This window comes from Accipiter gentilis, chromosome 33 (assembly GCF_929443795.1).
Source record: "Accipiter gentilis chromosome 33, bAccGen1.1, whole genome shotgun sequence".
Classification (NCBI taxonomy): Eukaryota; Metazoa; Chordata; class Aves; order Accipitriformes; family Accipitridae; genus Astur; species Astur gentilis.
The window spans coordinates 15,855,249-15,869,674 of NC_064912.1; the positions used below are offsets into that span (position 1 = coordinate 15,855,249).

The following is a 14,426-nucleotide window of genomic DNA, read 5'->3' on the forward strand; positions in this document are numbered from 1 at the left end:
AGACAAAGAACTGCTCTTTGTTTAAAAATAACTTGAAGTTGCCAGTCCTTTCAGAGAATGTGATTATTTCCTCTGGCGAAAAAAGAATAACATGCCTTATCTACTCAAGGAAAACATTTAGGATGCCCTTTCCTGCTTTCTTTGTCCTGCAATAATCAGCTTTTTTTAGGAAGAACATTTCTGCTATCAACATTTTTCTCTGGTGGAGCCTGTGAAAATAACCTCAGTCTGTATTGTCCTGTGATGCACTCCTGGTAAATATGTGTAATATGTCAACTATATTTGTCCCTTTCTCCCACAGAGTTTAATAAAGGAAATTATTTTGATTAATAGCTTTTAGATTTAACAAACAACACTCTTTTGGGTTATACATCCATCTGGTCCAGTTTCTAAATTGTCAGCTTGATGATGTATGTGAATGTATACAGCAGAAACAGATGACTGGAGGGACCTGTGAAATCCTGCGGAGAATTAAGTCGGCAGATTGTTTCCCCCAGTGAGCAATTTTATAGAACTTGTAAACCCGCCCAGGGCTTACCTCTTACAGGATACAGGAGTTCTTGTGAATCAAGAGGCTTATTCTGTATTCCTTTTGAACATACATCTTCATTATTGTCAGGTTGTCTGGGTTCAAAGTGAAGAGTAGAGGTTTGCTCTTCATTTGTTTAATGCTACTAAGCAGGATTTAGCAAGACTATCTGTATTTATTTGATTAGGCTCCAGCAGAAATGATCAGGTACTTCTGAGCTGGATTGCATGAGAGTGGGATTATGATATGGTATAATAATTGTAACGTGTAGGAGTGTGGTGGTTGTTTTCTTCTTTGTCAACCTGTGCATTATGCACCAGTGAGATGGGACTAAGTTTTACATTGTATTCCTACAAGTACGTTCTGTATTATATCTCTTGGCCAGTCACTCATGGACTCTTCCTGTCCTCTGACTCACAGTTTAAGGTTGAACAGAAAGGTTACATATGCAGAATTCCCACGTTTCACTTGAATAATATTTTCTCATCTCTTTAAGGTGACTGAGAGCTTGCACAAAATTCTACCAAACTTACAAAACCAAGCGTTACCTAAAGGAGTTGATTCACTTTTGCTTTTATACCCATACTCCTTTTAACAACTTAGAAGAATGATTTTTTGTGAAGGGAAGTCTTTGTCTGATTGCTTGAGACAAAATACTCAAACTCTGAAGACAATCTCCTGACTTTTCTTGCATAAATTGGCAGTCTCATGAAAGGTATTACCCTGTTCTCCAAGACGTGCCTTAGCTAGTAGACTAAGTGGTTTCTTTTTTTTTTTTTTTTTTTTTTTAAAAAAAAATTTTGTTAAATAGAGTGTCATCTTTTTTCCAACCAGGTTGGAGGGAAAGTTTATGAATGGTCTTTTTTCTTTGACTTAGACTCATCACTTTTTTGTTTGTTATTAATTTTTGTAAATTATTGCTCATAAACATGTTAACATGACTACTAGATGGTAGTCATTACTTGTTGCTTCTCATGACTATTGCCCAGAGTAATAGAACTAATGAAGTAGAGCCTACTTGTACTTAATTTAATGTTGTGGTGATATAATACAGAGGTTTCTTTTTATTTTCTAGTCAGATGAATTACACTAAAATATAATGATTACATGGATTACTTCCAAAGGCTAACACCTCTTCAGGTTTACATTCTTAAACCTCTTATAACTTTAAAAAGCTCCTCCTGATGACAATTTTTTATATAACAGGACTTTTTTGTCTGCTGTATGAATCCGACATAATATACTGTGCAATTATTACTTCTGTCCTGAGAAATATGTCCACACTGGAAGGAAAACAATTTTCCCTTCTATTTCAGTACATAATTATACATTCTGTATATATACACACTTCTGATAATGGGTTTTAACCAATGTTTTATTGATTTGCTGTTGTTACCTACAGAGTAATAGCTCTCAGTTCTTTGGAATTTCCTAATATTAACATAATTAATGTCTTCTTTAAAAATGGCACAAATAGTGAATATTAGTAACACTGTGAGTTGTGTATCCCTTCAAGATGCTTGGGTGTATTAGTACTAGCTATAAGAATGATTTTTGACTGAGTGTTTCTTTTATTACAATTCATAGTGCAGTGAATGCAGTATTTGAAGTTGATTTATGATCAAAATTTTTCATGTACATCCTTTAAAATTTTAAGCAGATTAACTGTAGCATGTTTGCAAATAGTAAAGTAATTATTAACTATGCTTTAATTTTTTAGATCACCTAGTATCATAGAACCATAGAATGGTTTTGGTTCAGAGGGACCTTAAAGACCATCTAGTTCCACCCCCCCTGTCATGGGGGGGACACCTTCCACTCAACCAGGTTGCTCAAAGCCCCATCCAACCTGGCGTTGTTTAGATAGAGGTACTGTGCGCTGAACATCGGAATACAGTGCTCTAGTAAAAATGTACTTAAACGTTTGGGAGGGGCAATTCATTGGTCCTACGTCCTATAGGATACACAGAGTTAATGTATGCAGAACAATCTGCTTGTGATAGCTTCAGGCCTTGGCATTAAAAGCAAAAACCACCAAACCCAAAGGACCCCCTCCCCCGCAAAAAACCTACGCAAACAAACAAAACCCCACGCCCCAACAAACCCAAACAACAACAACAAAAACCCCAAGAAGAAAACCTCTCAAACCTTAGTAGTTATGATGTTATTTTCAAAACACTATTTAAGTTCCCTCTCTGCCTAACTGGAGTTTAACCCTGTCTGACTTACAAATCTTTTATTTTTCCTTTATATATCCTTTTGATGTATCTCATCCATCAATGTTAGCAAGAACAATAAATGCATTGATCTATTTCTACACTTGGCAAGTTAAATAACACTTTATGTAAGAAGTATTGATTTATAAAATCCAGTACATGTAATTAACATTATAACTGACAAAAGTTGAAATCAGTATTAACTTGCTGTGTATTTATAACCCAAAGAAAATTAAATAAAATATCCAGATTAATAAACTAACTCCTTTTTTTGCCTTCAGATATGTCAAGTTATGTTTTCAAGAACAGTGATGTGTTTCTTCCAATTCTGCCAAGAAGAAATTATGTGTTTCGTCAGTATTGTTGAAAATAATTCTATAGTGTCTAGATATATGTATCCTCAGGGGTACCTGAGGTGGTGAAAGAATGCCACTTGGATAGTTCTGAAAGGGTTTAGTGTAAAAGACACAGAAATAACTGACGATATTAGGGAAAATTAAGGCAGCCAATTTATGTCAGGTTTTCAAAGAGCCTTTGATCTGGCCCTTAATTAGTGCTTGCTTTTCTGCATGAAAGCATGCAAAGGTGTATCTCCCTGTTTGCATGTAGAGTGTATTATCCAGTTGTCTACACAAATTATGCAAGGAGATACTCAAAGCTCTGCAAGGATCACTTTGTGCTTCTGTTTCTGACTCAAGCACTAGCGAGGTGTCTGTTCCAGAGTTTGCTTATCACGATGGAAATATTTCAGCTGGGTTCTGTGAACTGTGGACTGTGTTTTGATTGCATTTTTGTCCTAGTTCAGCATTACATAAGGATATGAACTATCCTGTCTCTGTTCAGTATAGCGTATGATCATGTGCTTACCACCCTTGAATTCAGTAGCACCATTGAGATCCTTTGAATTGAGTTTGTTGAGGCAGGCCTTATAAACCTGTTTACATTTTTCATGTTTAAAGGGCAAAAAAAGAAAATTACAAGTTACATGTAAACAAAATAACAATAGCAGTAAGAAGTGGGCGTTGTTTTTTAACAAAGGTTTGTGCATGAATCATTTCCCCTTCAGTCCCCTTTATCAAGAGAGATGTGTGTTTATATCTTCCATGGATATTCATAGCTGCTTTGCTATTTAGAAATAATTCCTCCCTCGAAATAATAAATAGGTGGCTTTACGTGGCTTTCAAGTCTGGCGGTGCCTTTGCTGTGCCATTGTTTCCTCCTGCTGCACTCATGTTTCTGTTCTGGTACTTCCAGACACTTTATCTTCTACAAAATAGCCAACTGAGAATGCTCTTATACCAAGGATGAAATTGTTGAAAGCACATTTATGTTTTTATCTTTTCTGTTCTGTTAAATGTTCTGTAGGGTTTCATCTTGCCTTCATCCTGATGTCATTTGGAATATTTACTGGAGATACATATGTGTATATATATAGATGGATAGATACCAGTGTGATCAGACTGGCCCTACAGCAGTTGGACATTGTAGATTATGTAGTAGCCACAGTAGCTTCCTTTGCAGTTAAAATAATGAAGGAAATCCTGCTCTATTTGGATTCTCTTTCTGTAAGGAAGTTTTGCCTTCCACCTGCTGTGTGCTGAGATTCTAACAGTCACAACTTATTTCCTTGAGAGCTCCACAAGTCTCTGTAAACATCACTAGATATGAAGAGAATATAAAAAGCATGGAGGTTACGCTTTGATACCAAATTCAGCCCAGAGAGGTTGTAGATTTCTTTGGAGGTTTTGGTTTGGTTTTGATAGTTAATGGGTTCTCTTTTATTTGCCTGCCTTGTACGCTATTGTGCCTTTTTCTTTCAGTACATTTGTAACTTTCTTTAAGATATCCTCATGAATATTTCCAAAAATAATTCTGCAGCCTTTTTCAAGGATGAACTACACTAAATATAACTTAAGAACATCATCTGTAGCTTCTTGATTTTTAATCTTACAGCAGATATTCCATGAATTCATGAAACTATGAATTGTGATTGCCTTCTGATACACAGCAAACCAATTTTTTTTTGCCCTGACACAACTGAAGCATTATAGGAGGTCAGAAAGTGGAACTAAAACATGAGGTGTAGAAATTAAACAGGAAAAGGAAACCTTAGTGGGACTTTAGGTTAATACATCAGGAGCTGCTTGAGGCTCAGCTAAAATGATATCAGCACTTTTTTTTTTTTCTTTTTTTCCCCTCCTTGGCTGGTCTGCTAAAGAAATCAATTTTAAGAAAAGAATGATACAATTGCATGTGGGAAAATCTTTCTCAGTGTATTTGGGGATAACCAAGAGAGTTTTATGTTGAATTTTAAAAGGAGTGATGTTACTGACCACTGTCTTTTTTTTTCTGTTGGAATGCAGGTCCTGTAAAAACTCTTTTGTGCTTCTGTGGGCCTTCCTCCTTTCAGTTCAGTTTTGAGTGTTTCTAATAAAACTCAATAAATCTTTTCTCAAAAGGGAATTCTTCTTCAAGAATTTATCCTGTAGTGATTGAAAGGATGATCTTTAAATAGATGTCAGAGTCTTAGGGAGTAGATTTTATGAATGCAAAGAATAGGTTATGTTTAAGAACTTTTAAGCAACTGGTGATAGTAAGATATTCTTTTTTTATCATAAAAAAAACTGGTCTAGCTTTTTTCTGTTGTCTTGTCTCTGCATAGCATACAAATATATTTTTTGTGGCTCATCTAAAGCTGTTTGTAGGGAAAAATGGAAGAAGCCTAAGAGATACAACAGGAAATGTTTGTGCCTTAAAACAAGGCAGAAAGGTTGGAATTATTAAAACAAGTCATTTCATGGTGTGTATCTTAGAACTTTAGAAGTTTCTAAGGGAATGATTTGTGATATTTGTTCTTTTAAACAATACTATGTATTAGTCAATATTTTGGAAATACATTTGATCTGTTAGTGTCAATAAATGAGGAGCTTAGAAGCAAAATAGAATCTGCAGTGCCCTTTAGGTAATTCTGAAATAAGAGAACTGATGCTTCAATTTAAAAATAAAAAGAATTTTTAATTAAACCTACTTAACTATCAGTGTGAAACACTCATTCTTGCCACCTGGGACTCCTATTCTATTGAATTGTTGAAAGCTAATCATAACTATACATTACAGAATGTTTAGTTTTCCTCTTGGGATGGCATGCAACAGGTATGCAATCTTAAATTCACTATTTCTTCCACCCAAATCAAATATATGATTGGCAATTACCCAATAACTGACTTGCCAATTAGTTGTTTGACCTATTCAAGGCGAAAAAAGTTACCCATTGAAATCTTGTCTCCCAGTGACTGTGCATTTAAAAGAAATAAATGTCACTTATTCTAGAAATATGTAGGTTTCCTCACAGAACTTGCTGAGTCCTATAACAATTTAATTCCATCCCCAATTAAGCCTTTAAAAGCACTATCCATCAACCTCAGCTGATACTGTATTTGCATTTAGAGATTATAGTAGAGGTATCCAGCAAGCAGGTTATCTTCCTTATCTATAGGAGGACAAAAATGGGTAGTGTGGGCTCATTTACTTGACTTACGAAATTGAAGAAGAAAGACTGATTTAAATACAGTTGCTTCAGTACTATTCCGATATAAAATCAGATATCGTCTTTGACAAAAGTTCAGGAAATCCACTTTAAGGGAATGCTTTATACCATTGGGTGAAAATTCTTAACTACGGCACTATATTTGAAAAATAACCTGATATTTTAATGAAATATTCACTATGATGCATCAGTCCTTTCAAATCCAGGCTTAGAATGAGGTAGTAAAATGCAATTTAAATTTAATTGTTGTACTCGGTGATTTATGTCACGCTTCCAACCAAGAAAATTTGAATCTCAAATATCCAATATTTTTCGTAGAATAGCCTTCCTGCAAATCAATACAGTTAAAGTGACTGAATGCTCTAATGTATGTTTGACATTGTTGACAGTTTATGAATAGATCATATACTAACTTTCACAACATCTCACCAATGCATTTTAGAAGGTTTGAATTCAGAAGAAGATTGATTCAAATATATCTGAGTTCTAGCTGACTTCCTGGTACATTTCCCAAGATTTACTATGTAATAATTCCAAATTCTTATGCCATATAAGCTATTGAAGTTCATTTCCCCAGGAGAATACAGCTTGCATCCAGAGCTAGCACATGTATGCAATGCGTAGCAGGAACTAAGATAATAAGATTAAAAGGTCCTTTTGAAAAGGAAAAAGAGAAAAATCTTTTCCATATCCAAGTTGAGAATAAGAAGAAAATGGTCCCGATTCCCCAGAAGGTTGCATTTATCAGCTGTCAGTCAGTACAGAAACGCTCGTACTCAACTGTATGTGCTCTGAAGCATCAGCTTGTGAAAGTCACAGCTGAACTTTAATCTGTTCTTGATGGGATTCTGCTGTCCATAGTTGTACCTACTTTCTTTGGATTACTGTAAAGATTATTCCTGTCTTTAGTATGGGTTTCCTGTCTCTAGTTTCATTTTTAATTTAACTATACTTTTGTATTATGCATTCAATCCCCTGAGTGCATCTTTTCAAATACTCTTTTTATGGCAGTTATCATTAACCTACCTGAAGATGGCTCACATCCCTTTTCCTTGCAAACAGCGAGAGCAAAACCATTTCTGTATTGTTGCTCTTCTCCTGGGCTGATCGTTCAGCTTCTGTATGTAGTTTATTTATCTAGTCTCATTTTCCTGGAAAACTCCTCAGAGATACTATGTTCTTTATTTTTCTGTGTCAGTTGATTGTAGCTTTAGACATGCATATGAAGAAAGGGTGATGTGCATCATGCTTTGACTAGGGACTAATAAGCTAAAATCAATATAGGTGAGTTTTTTAATAAACCAATTGTGTTTTTGTTTGGGTTTATTGAAAAATGTATCTCAGTCAAAAATTTATTTTCAGTATCGTGTCTGTTGGGTGAACTGAGTGATGAAAAGACAACTGCTCAAATGATATTTGTTAGTGATTGAGCTGTATATGCTCTGACTTGCTGATCTATGAACAGGTTAATCTACTATTAATATTCAATATTAAAATAATATTTAAATACCTAAAAATGGCTTAAAAGTAGAGATACATAACAAAGACAAATAGCAATGGCGATCTCTTAACCTGTTCTCTGTACTCACTATATTATTCTTCCTCTGAGTGTATTCAGGACTACAGTAACTGATTTTCTCAAGATGTGAGCACATGATTTTACCTGTAACTGTTGGTATCCAACATTTCTGGAGAAAAAAATGCTGAGATTTTAACAGGGTAGTTTCAGTGGTTTTTACTGATGAAGGTGATGTGGTACTTCTTTGGAGTATGGTAACTTTCATTTTCTCAGTAGGACAGAGGCGTTCAAGATCAAATTGCATCTTTAATTAAAATATATGAATTCCTGAGGGATAGGACTGCAAGACTGCTTTCAAGGTCTTGTAGCACCCTGTAGTAACTGAAAGATCTATTTAATCTGACTTTGTTTTATGCATTTTACAAATCTAAGCTGTTAGAGGCTAAGAATCATTAGCCAAACTTTGTTAATGCGTTTATTAGAGGGTACATTTGAGGTCCCCGAGATGGTACTCTCCTCAGTTTCTGAAGTCATGGTCATTCACGCTATCCCTATGAGATTAGATTCCCTTGGTTAACTAACGAGCAGCCACTCTTGGAATTTTTGTTTTCGTTCTATTCAGTACAAAGCTGTACAGTCAGACTGCCTTCTCCTCTTTCAGATTGTATTTGTAAGTTCATGCCTGAACATGATTTCCAGGGAGAGTAGAGTATGAGCGAGCTCTCAGCTTTTCCGTGGTATATCTCATCTGCTAGTGCTGGGGAGAAGCCCAAAGTAGATAACAATTGCATACAGCACCATTTTTGTATTTAAATGTCAGCATTAATCCGAACAAAAGTGTACGGGCATTGTTGAATTAGGTCCTGAATCTATATTTTAAGATAAAATCCATCTAAGCTTTGCATGTACCAAAGAAAGAAAATAGGCAGCTAACCTGGCAGTGTAATGGAACTCTTGCAGTTTAATGATGCACAAAAGCAAGGCAGACATTTTTTGGAGCAAACTTCCAGATAATTTTGGCATATTAAATCCTCTTTTTTCTTAAGATTTACATAAAAATAAATCTGCACTAGTCAGCATCTTAGCGAGTTTGGTAAGCAGACTTAATGCAAATTTGTAGAAGCTGTATATACGTGCCAACAGATCAGCACCTTGTCCTTTCACTCCTCCTTGCAACTCAGATAATTTTTTTATTTATTATTATTTTTATTTTTAAATTGGCATAGCTGAAGAGCCAGAGAGGCTGGAAGTATTAAGACATTTAGCATTTAGAAGAAAGCAACAGTGTATAGCATGAATGGTTGCTGTTGGTTTTTTTTTTAGGCAGAAAACTATTTTAGCTAAGAATATTAATTCCAGTATTTCATTATTCCTATTTCTAGGACTCAGATAGGCTTTTTATTAGCTTTTTGCTCTGTCCTTCAAGAGAATAAAAACTGAGATGCTCTCATGGCTTCTAAATCCTTGATTGGCCAAGGTTAGCCTTATGGTGAGCCCTTCCTGTATTTAATTAATAAAGTGGAAGTATCTCCTACCTGTTAAATGATCCCCTTGTATCTTCCATCCCTTAGCCAGTTATTCCTTTCCTACAATTTTCTTTCTGAGATGGCTTTCATTTTTCCTGCCAATTTTCCTGTTTGCCTGGGATGCTCTGTGACAACTAAACTTTCCTTGCAGGCCCAGTTTAAAAATCTGCTTTCCATTACAGCTTAAAGATGTAAAGCTTAGGGTGCGGCACCGTTTTGATCACGTGTCTGAGGTGTGAGCAGCACTGTGCCGCAGAAATGCCAAAGTCATCAAAGCTTTACTGCTACCTCTCTTCATGGAATCTTTGCTCAGTATTTTATTTTCATTTTTGCTTTCAGTGAATATTTAGTGAGCTCTGATTACATAATTGAATTTGATAAACTGATGGTATGTGATTGATGAGAAAGTCAGGAATAAAAGATTAGAAGATAAAATTACTTCAAGGGTTTAAGAAAATCTTCCAGAGAGCTGGGGTAATTTATAAAGCATGCTATATTCTTTATAAAAATATTCCCATAGGTCTATTAAATTTTAGCTTCTACCAGAATTGGATTGACTTTTGAGAATCATTTTCATGTAAAACCAGCTTGATTCTGATACTTTAAATGGGAGATAGCTCTGAGTGGGTTGCAGCATCACTGGGTTTGGAATATTTGAGTAGGAAATGTAGGGCTGAATGACAGACTTGTGGGCAGCAGTCTTTGTCTTTCAAATAAATAATTTTTTCATGGAAAGATGTAAGTTAGAAGGAGTGAGTGGATAATTCAGAGTGAAATAATGAAGGGGGTTATGCTGCTTGAGTCTTTAAATCACTGAAAAACAGGATCAACAAATTACTCAGGTAGAGGATTATAGTGCCAATAGCAGTTTCACTGTAGTCTCCCTGAATAGCTCAATTTTCTTCAGGAAGGAATAGTTTAACAAGCTCATTTTGTGAGCTTCTATATACTAGCAGCTAAATGTCATTGTTTTCAGGGGACTTGGCACTAATCATTTCAATTTACCAATTGGGCTCTGTTACAACCCCTTCCCCTAAATACCAGCACAACTCCCTGCCGCTGCCTTTTCATCTCCAGAGGAAGCCTGACACCTTTAATCTTGCAATGTCTGTCTCCTAACTCCTTAGAGAGACTCCCCCAAATAATGTGAAGCCTCTGAAAGGTTTTAACATTTCCTCACTTGTTTAGAAATACCTTTGTAAAAAATTGCTTTTTGCTCTGGGTAAGGTAACTCTGGTTCACCCTAACATTATCTAACTCTGACTAAAATTTTTCTTTATAAAGTTTTAAAGTATTGGTTGATTTTACTAGCTAGGAGAAAATGGGAATTGAGATAAGACTTCTTCACAATATTTGCAGTCATTAAAACAAGAAAAAAGCTTTGCAGAATATAATCTCAATCCCATAATAGAGTGGAGAAGCGCAAAAACTATCTTTGGTTTGCCTGGTACTCTCTGCTAGTTTGGAACTGTTGTTCATGTGCTGAATTGTCGTAGCTTCCTGTGTATCCAATTTAAAGAAAATATTACTGACCTGCACTAGCCATTCATCAATTCGTTTGAAAAAATCAGAAGAGGGCCTTACCTCAAAAGTACATTTTTTAATTCAGTTTGTTAGGACAGATTTTGTGTAATTGTTTGTAAGTATTGCTTTAAGATGACGTGTTTTTTTCCTGCAGAAATAACTGTATCTTTCTGAAGTTAAATTCTAAAAACTAGGGAGACAATTTGTCAATACAAATCATCAAATGTGTCTGCAGCTGAGGTTCAACTTTATAGCCAATTGTAGCAAACAGTTTGGCAAAAGTCAACCTGTGACTCCCTGACCACACTCAGCTGAAGCGCAGCTGCTACCCTGGGACTGTACGATTAGGCTGATAATGAGTCTGTGTTGCTTTGTGGTTTGCAAAGTAATAAAAATTCCCTGATAAGAGGCAAAGCGAAAGATAAAGGCTTAGAGAGGTTGGCATCCCCAGGCCGAGCTGCATACCCACTGCTGTCCCAGTCTTCAGTGGAACACTAGGGCACCTTGAAAGCCACTGACACCTCTGGCCTTGAGCTCCTTCTTCCCTAATGTGTGTGGTTGCTGTCTTGTGGCTATCAGCTATTAAAGATTGTAGTATGCGACCTGGGGATTAAAAAATTTCAGACAGCCTTCAATAGTACATGAGGTCACTTCCCCATACACTGTAAAAGATAGCTTAAACTCTTTAAATAGCAATTATAACAATACCTGAGCTTAATCTAAAATAAGTTTTAAAAGAAAGGTTAGCAATTTAACTGAATGGTTAATTGCATTGAGACAACATTTGTGTATCTTCTGGGGTTTTTTTTTGTATTTCATATATAAGATACACACACACACTGCACTCCTAAAAAGCAGAGTGCAGTAATGTCTCTCTGTTAAATATTATTCCATATTTTGTATTAAATCTCTGACTTTGAATGTAACTTGTGTATTTTTTATATATATATATATAAAAATAAACATGTTAATTTTGATTATAGAAGGTATTTGTAAACTTCTAAGATAAAATCTGTAGTTCCTACATAGTTACAAGTAGAAATTTGATGCATAAAGTGAGAAAACCATCTTCCAGAGGTGACAAGGGGTGGGTCTCTGGCAGGTGTAGACTTGTAATAAATCTGCATTTGAGTGGAGCTTTGGCAATTCACCAGTTGAGAACTTTGCTGCTTGGAATATTTTGAGCATTTGTGATCAATGGGGGAAAAGAGTTTGAGACTACATGTGACCCTTGAACATTATTGAAGTACCCTAGTTCAAAATCTGTTAGTGGATTCAGGTAATATAATTTAACACATTTTGGTTGGCAGTAACGTTGAAAAACACCTTAATCTTGTGATTTTGTGAGGTGTTTTTTTCTAAACTCTTTTTTCTATCAAAATTCTTCGTTTACCCTGAGACTTTTCTTGCTGTGATAATCATTTCTATCCAAGATTACTCTTCTGGTTTCAATTCAAGGAATTAAAAAAAAAAGAGCTTTGAGTGGATTTAATCCCCACAGAGGAGAGGGAAAAAACCAAAAAGCCAATAGGGCTGTTCACTGCCTGCCACAGTAGACAGTGCTGAAATTCTCATACGTATAAACAGTAAACATGGACAAAATCTTGTCTGAGTGGGCACTTCTCTTCTAAGTAAGTACCAAAGACTAAGGTTACCAAGATCTTGTGAATTCTGCCTCTAAAGATAAAGCTCAGTTACGAATATAACAGTGCAAACCTTAACTACTGAATCATGTTGTCTCTTGTTTTATGATGGCCATTTTGAGAAGTAATGAGCTAAATATTGGTGGTTTATACTGTACTTGCTTAAATAGCTTACAAACCCATTTTCTCTTTGTATTTCAGATGATGTTGCACCATACTTCAAGACTGAACCAGGCTTGCCCCAGATACACTTGGAAGGAAATCGACTCGTACTTACGTGCCTTGCCGAAGGCAGCTGGCCCTTGGAATTTAAGTGGTTACACAATGACAGTGAAATAACCGCCTACTCCAGTGAATATAAGTAAATAACTATATAATAGCCTTCTCTAAGTGTAATTGCAAAAAAACCCCCAAACAAACACCACCACCCCCAAATCCCCAATACTTCAAATCAGCTTTGTAGATACTGATACATTGACGATGTTTTTTCTCATGAAAGAAGACTTTTTTGTAAACAAGTAAGATCTCTATGAGAGAATCTCCTTCGCTAAAAATGATATTTCACACTTCAAAACAGGGGTCTTAACATAAAATTTTTGAGTACCAAAAGTGCCTTTTGCTGGAGATTTAACCTTACATGTATTTGTAATAAATAGCAGGCATATTCCTTAGCTAAATGTTACATATGATGTGCTACTCATCCTTGAACAAAGCTAAGCTTAGTGGGACTATTCTTTTCAGTAAGATCTAGAAGAATGTGGTCTGTCTTAAATTGCATATGGAACTTTTGGTTTCATTTCTGAGAATGCGAAAATTAATCTTGCAGTTTAACAAACTGTTCTTCTGTGATTATGCACTTTGTTCCCAGGACCTCACTGACTCCCTCCCCATTCTGCAAGACATCCCATCAAGCAAGAGGAAAAACACCCTGTGGCTAATCAGAGCTACATTTTTGCTGATAGGCACCAGATAGCTGGCCAAATATCAAAGTGTAAAACAGCCAGGTTTTGTATGCTTTTCTCTAATAGGAGCATTAGCTGGGTCTCCCCTATGCAATTGGCAATTTCTATAACTTATAGAAATTTAATATTTAGGCAGCTTATTTGTTGCTTTCAAATTTTGTTGAAATTACCTAGTGAATTCAGAAGTTATAAGGGGTGGTATGTGACAGACGGAGCCCTCGTATAACACTTGCATCTTTAGCAAACCAAGCTAAATACTGCACTTTCATAATTACATTGCTTAAGGTAGGGAAAAGTTGTGCTCCATCCCTATAGACAGAAATTACAGTATAGATTAGTATAAAAATGCAGGTAATGATATAAAGTCCTATATTGTTACATACGGTAGTCCATAATTACCTTTAACAAAGGTTTTCAAAATTGTAACCTAACATTAGTTCTATTTTCAATATTATTCACATTTACAGAGCAGTAGGGGGAAAAACGTCCCTTAAATAATGTTTTAAAACTTTTTTGGATCATTTAGCACATAAAGTATTTAGCAACTACGTTTCAAACCAAACATACAGTTCTATATGAACTTTCCTAGAAATTAAAGACTTTTGATTTAGATCAGACCACTTAGTCTTGAGTAACTGCAACTATTAATGATTGCTGGTTTCAAGCCTTGAGAGATGCTGATACCTCAAAATGAGCCATACACACATATACAAGAGATTTGTGAATACTTTCTAGAAAATAAAAAAAATACCTAATAGCACAATTAATCACAGAAGGTTTGAGTATCACTTTGTGTAAATGCCACTTGTTTTGACCAACAACAGCAGTCTGTTGTAGTTTCTTGGTAGAAGGAGCTGACAACAGCTGTTAACCCCATAAGATGCTGAGAAAGTAAGACAAAGAAATGGTGTGGGAGGACAAAACACATGAACATGGAATCAACAAAAGCAAAGGTTAGAA

General features: G+C 35.6%; 1 protein-coding gene across 3 annotated transcripts in view; it reads left to right on the forward strand.

The window, feature by feature from the left end:
• The window catches only part of SDK1 (sidekick cell adhesion molecule 1), a 416,540-nt gene that overhangs the window by 108,726 nt on the left and 293,388 nt on the right, over positions 1-14,426 (forward strand). For all 3 annotated transcript variants that reach the window (XR_007504567.1, XM_049791764.1, XM_049791765.1), the window contains exon 3: positions 12,706-12,865. Coding sequence is in view for 2 of the 3 variants with exons in the window: in XM_049791764.1 (XP_049647721.1) it covers positions 12,706-12,865 (160 nt within the window). In the remaining variant the exon portion in view is untranslated. The remainder of the gene's footprint in view (positions 1-12,705; positions 12,866-14,426) is intronic.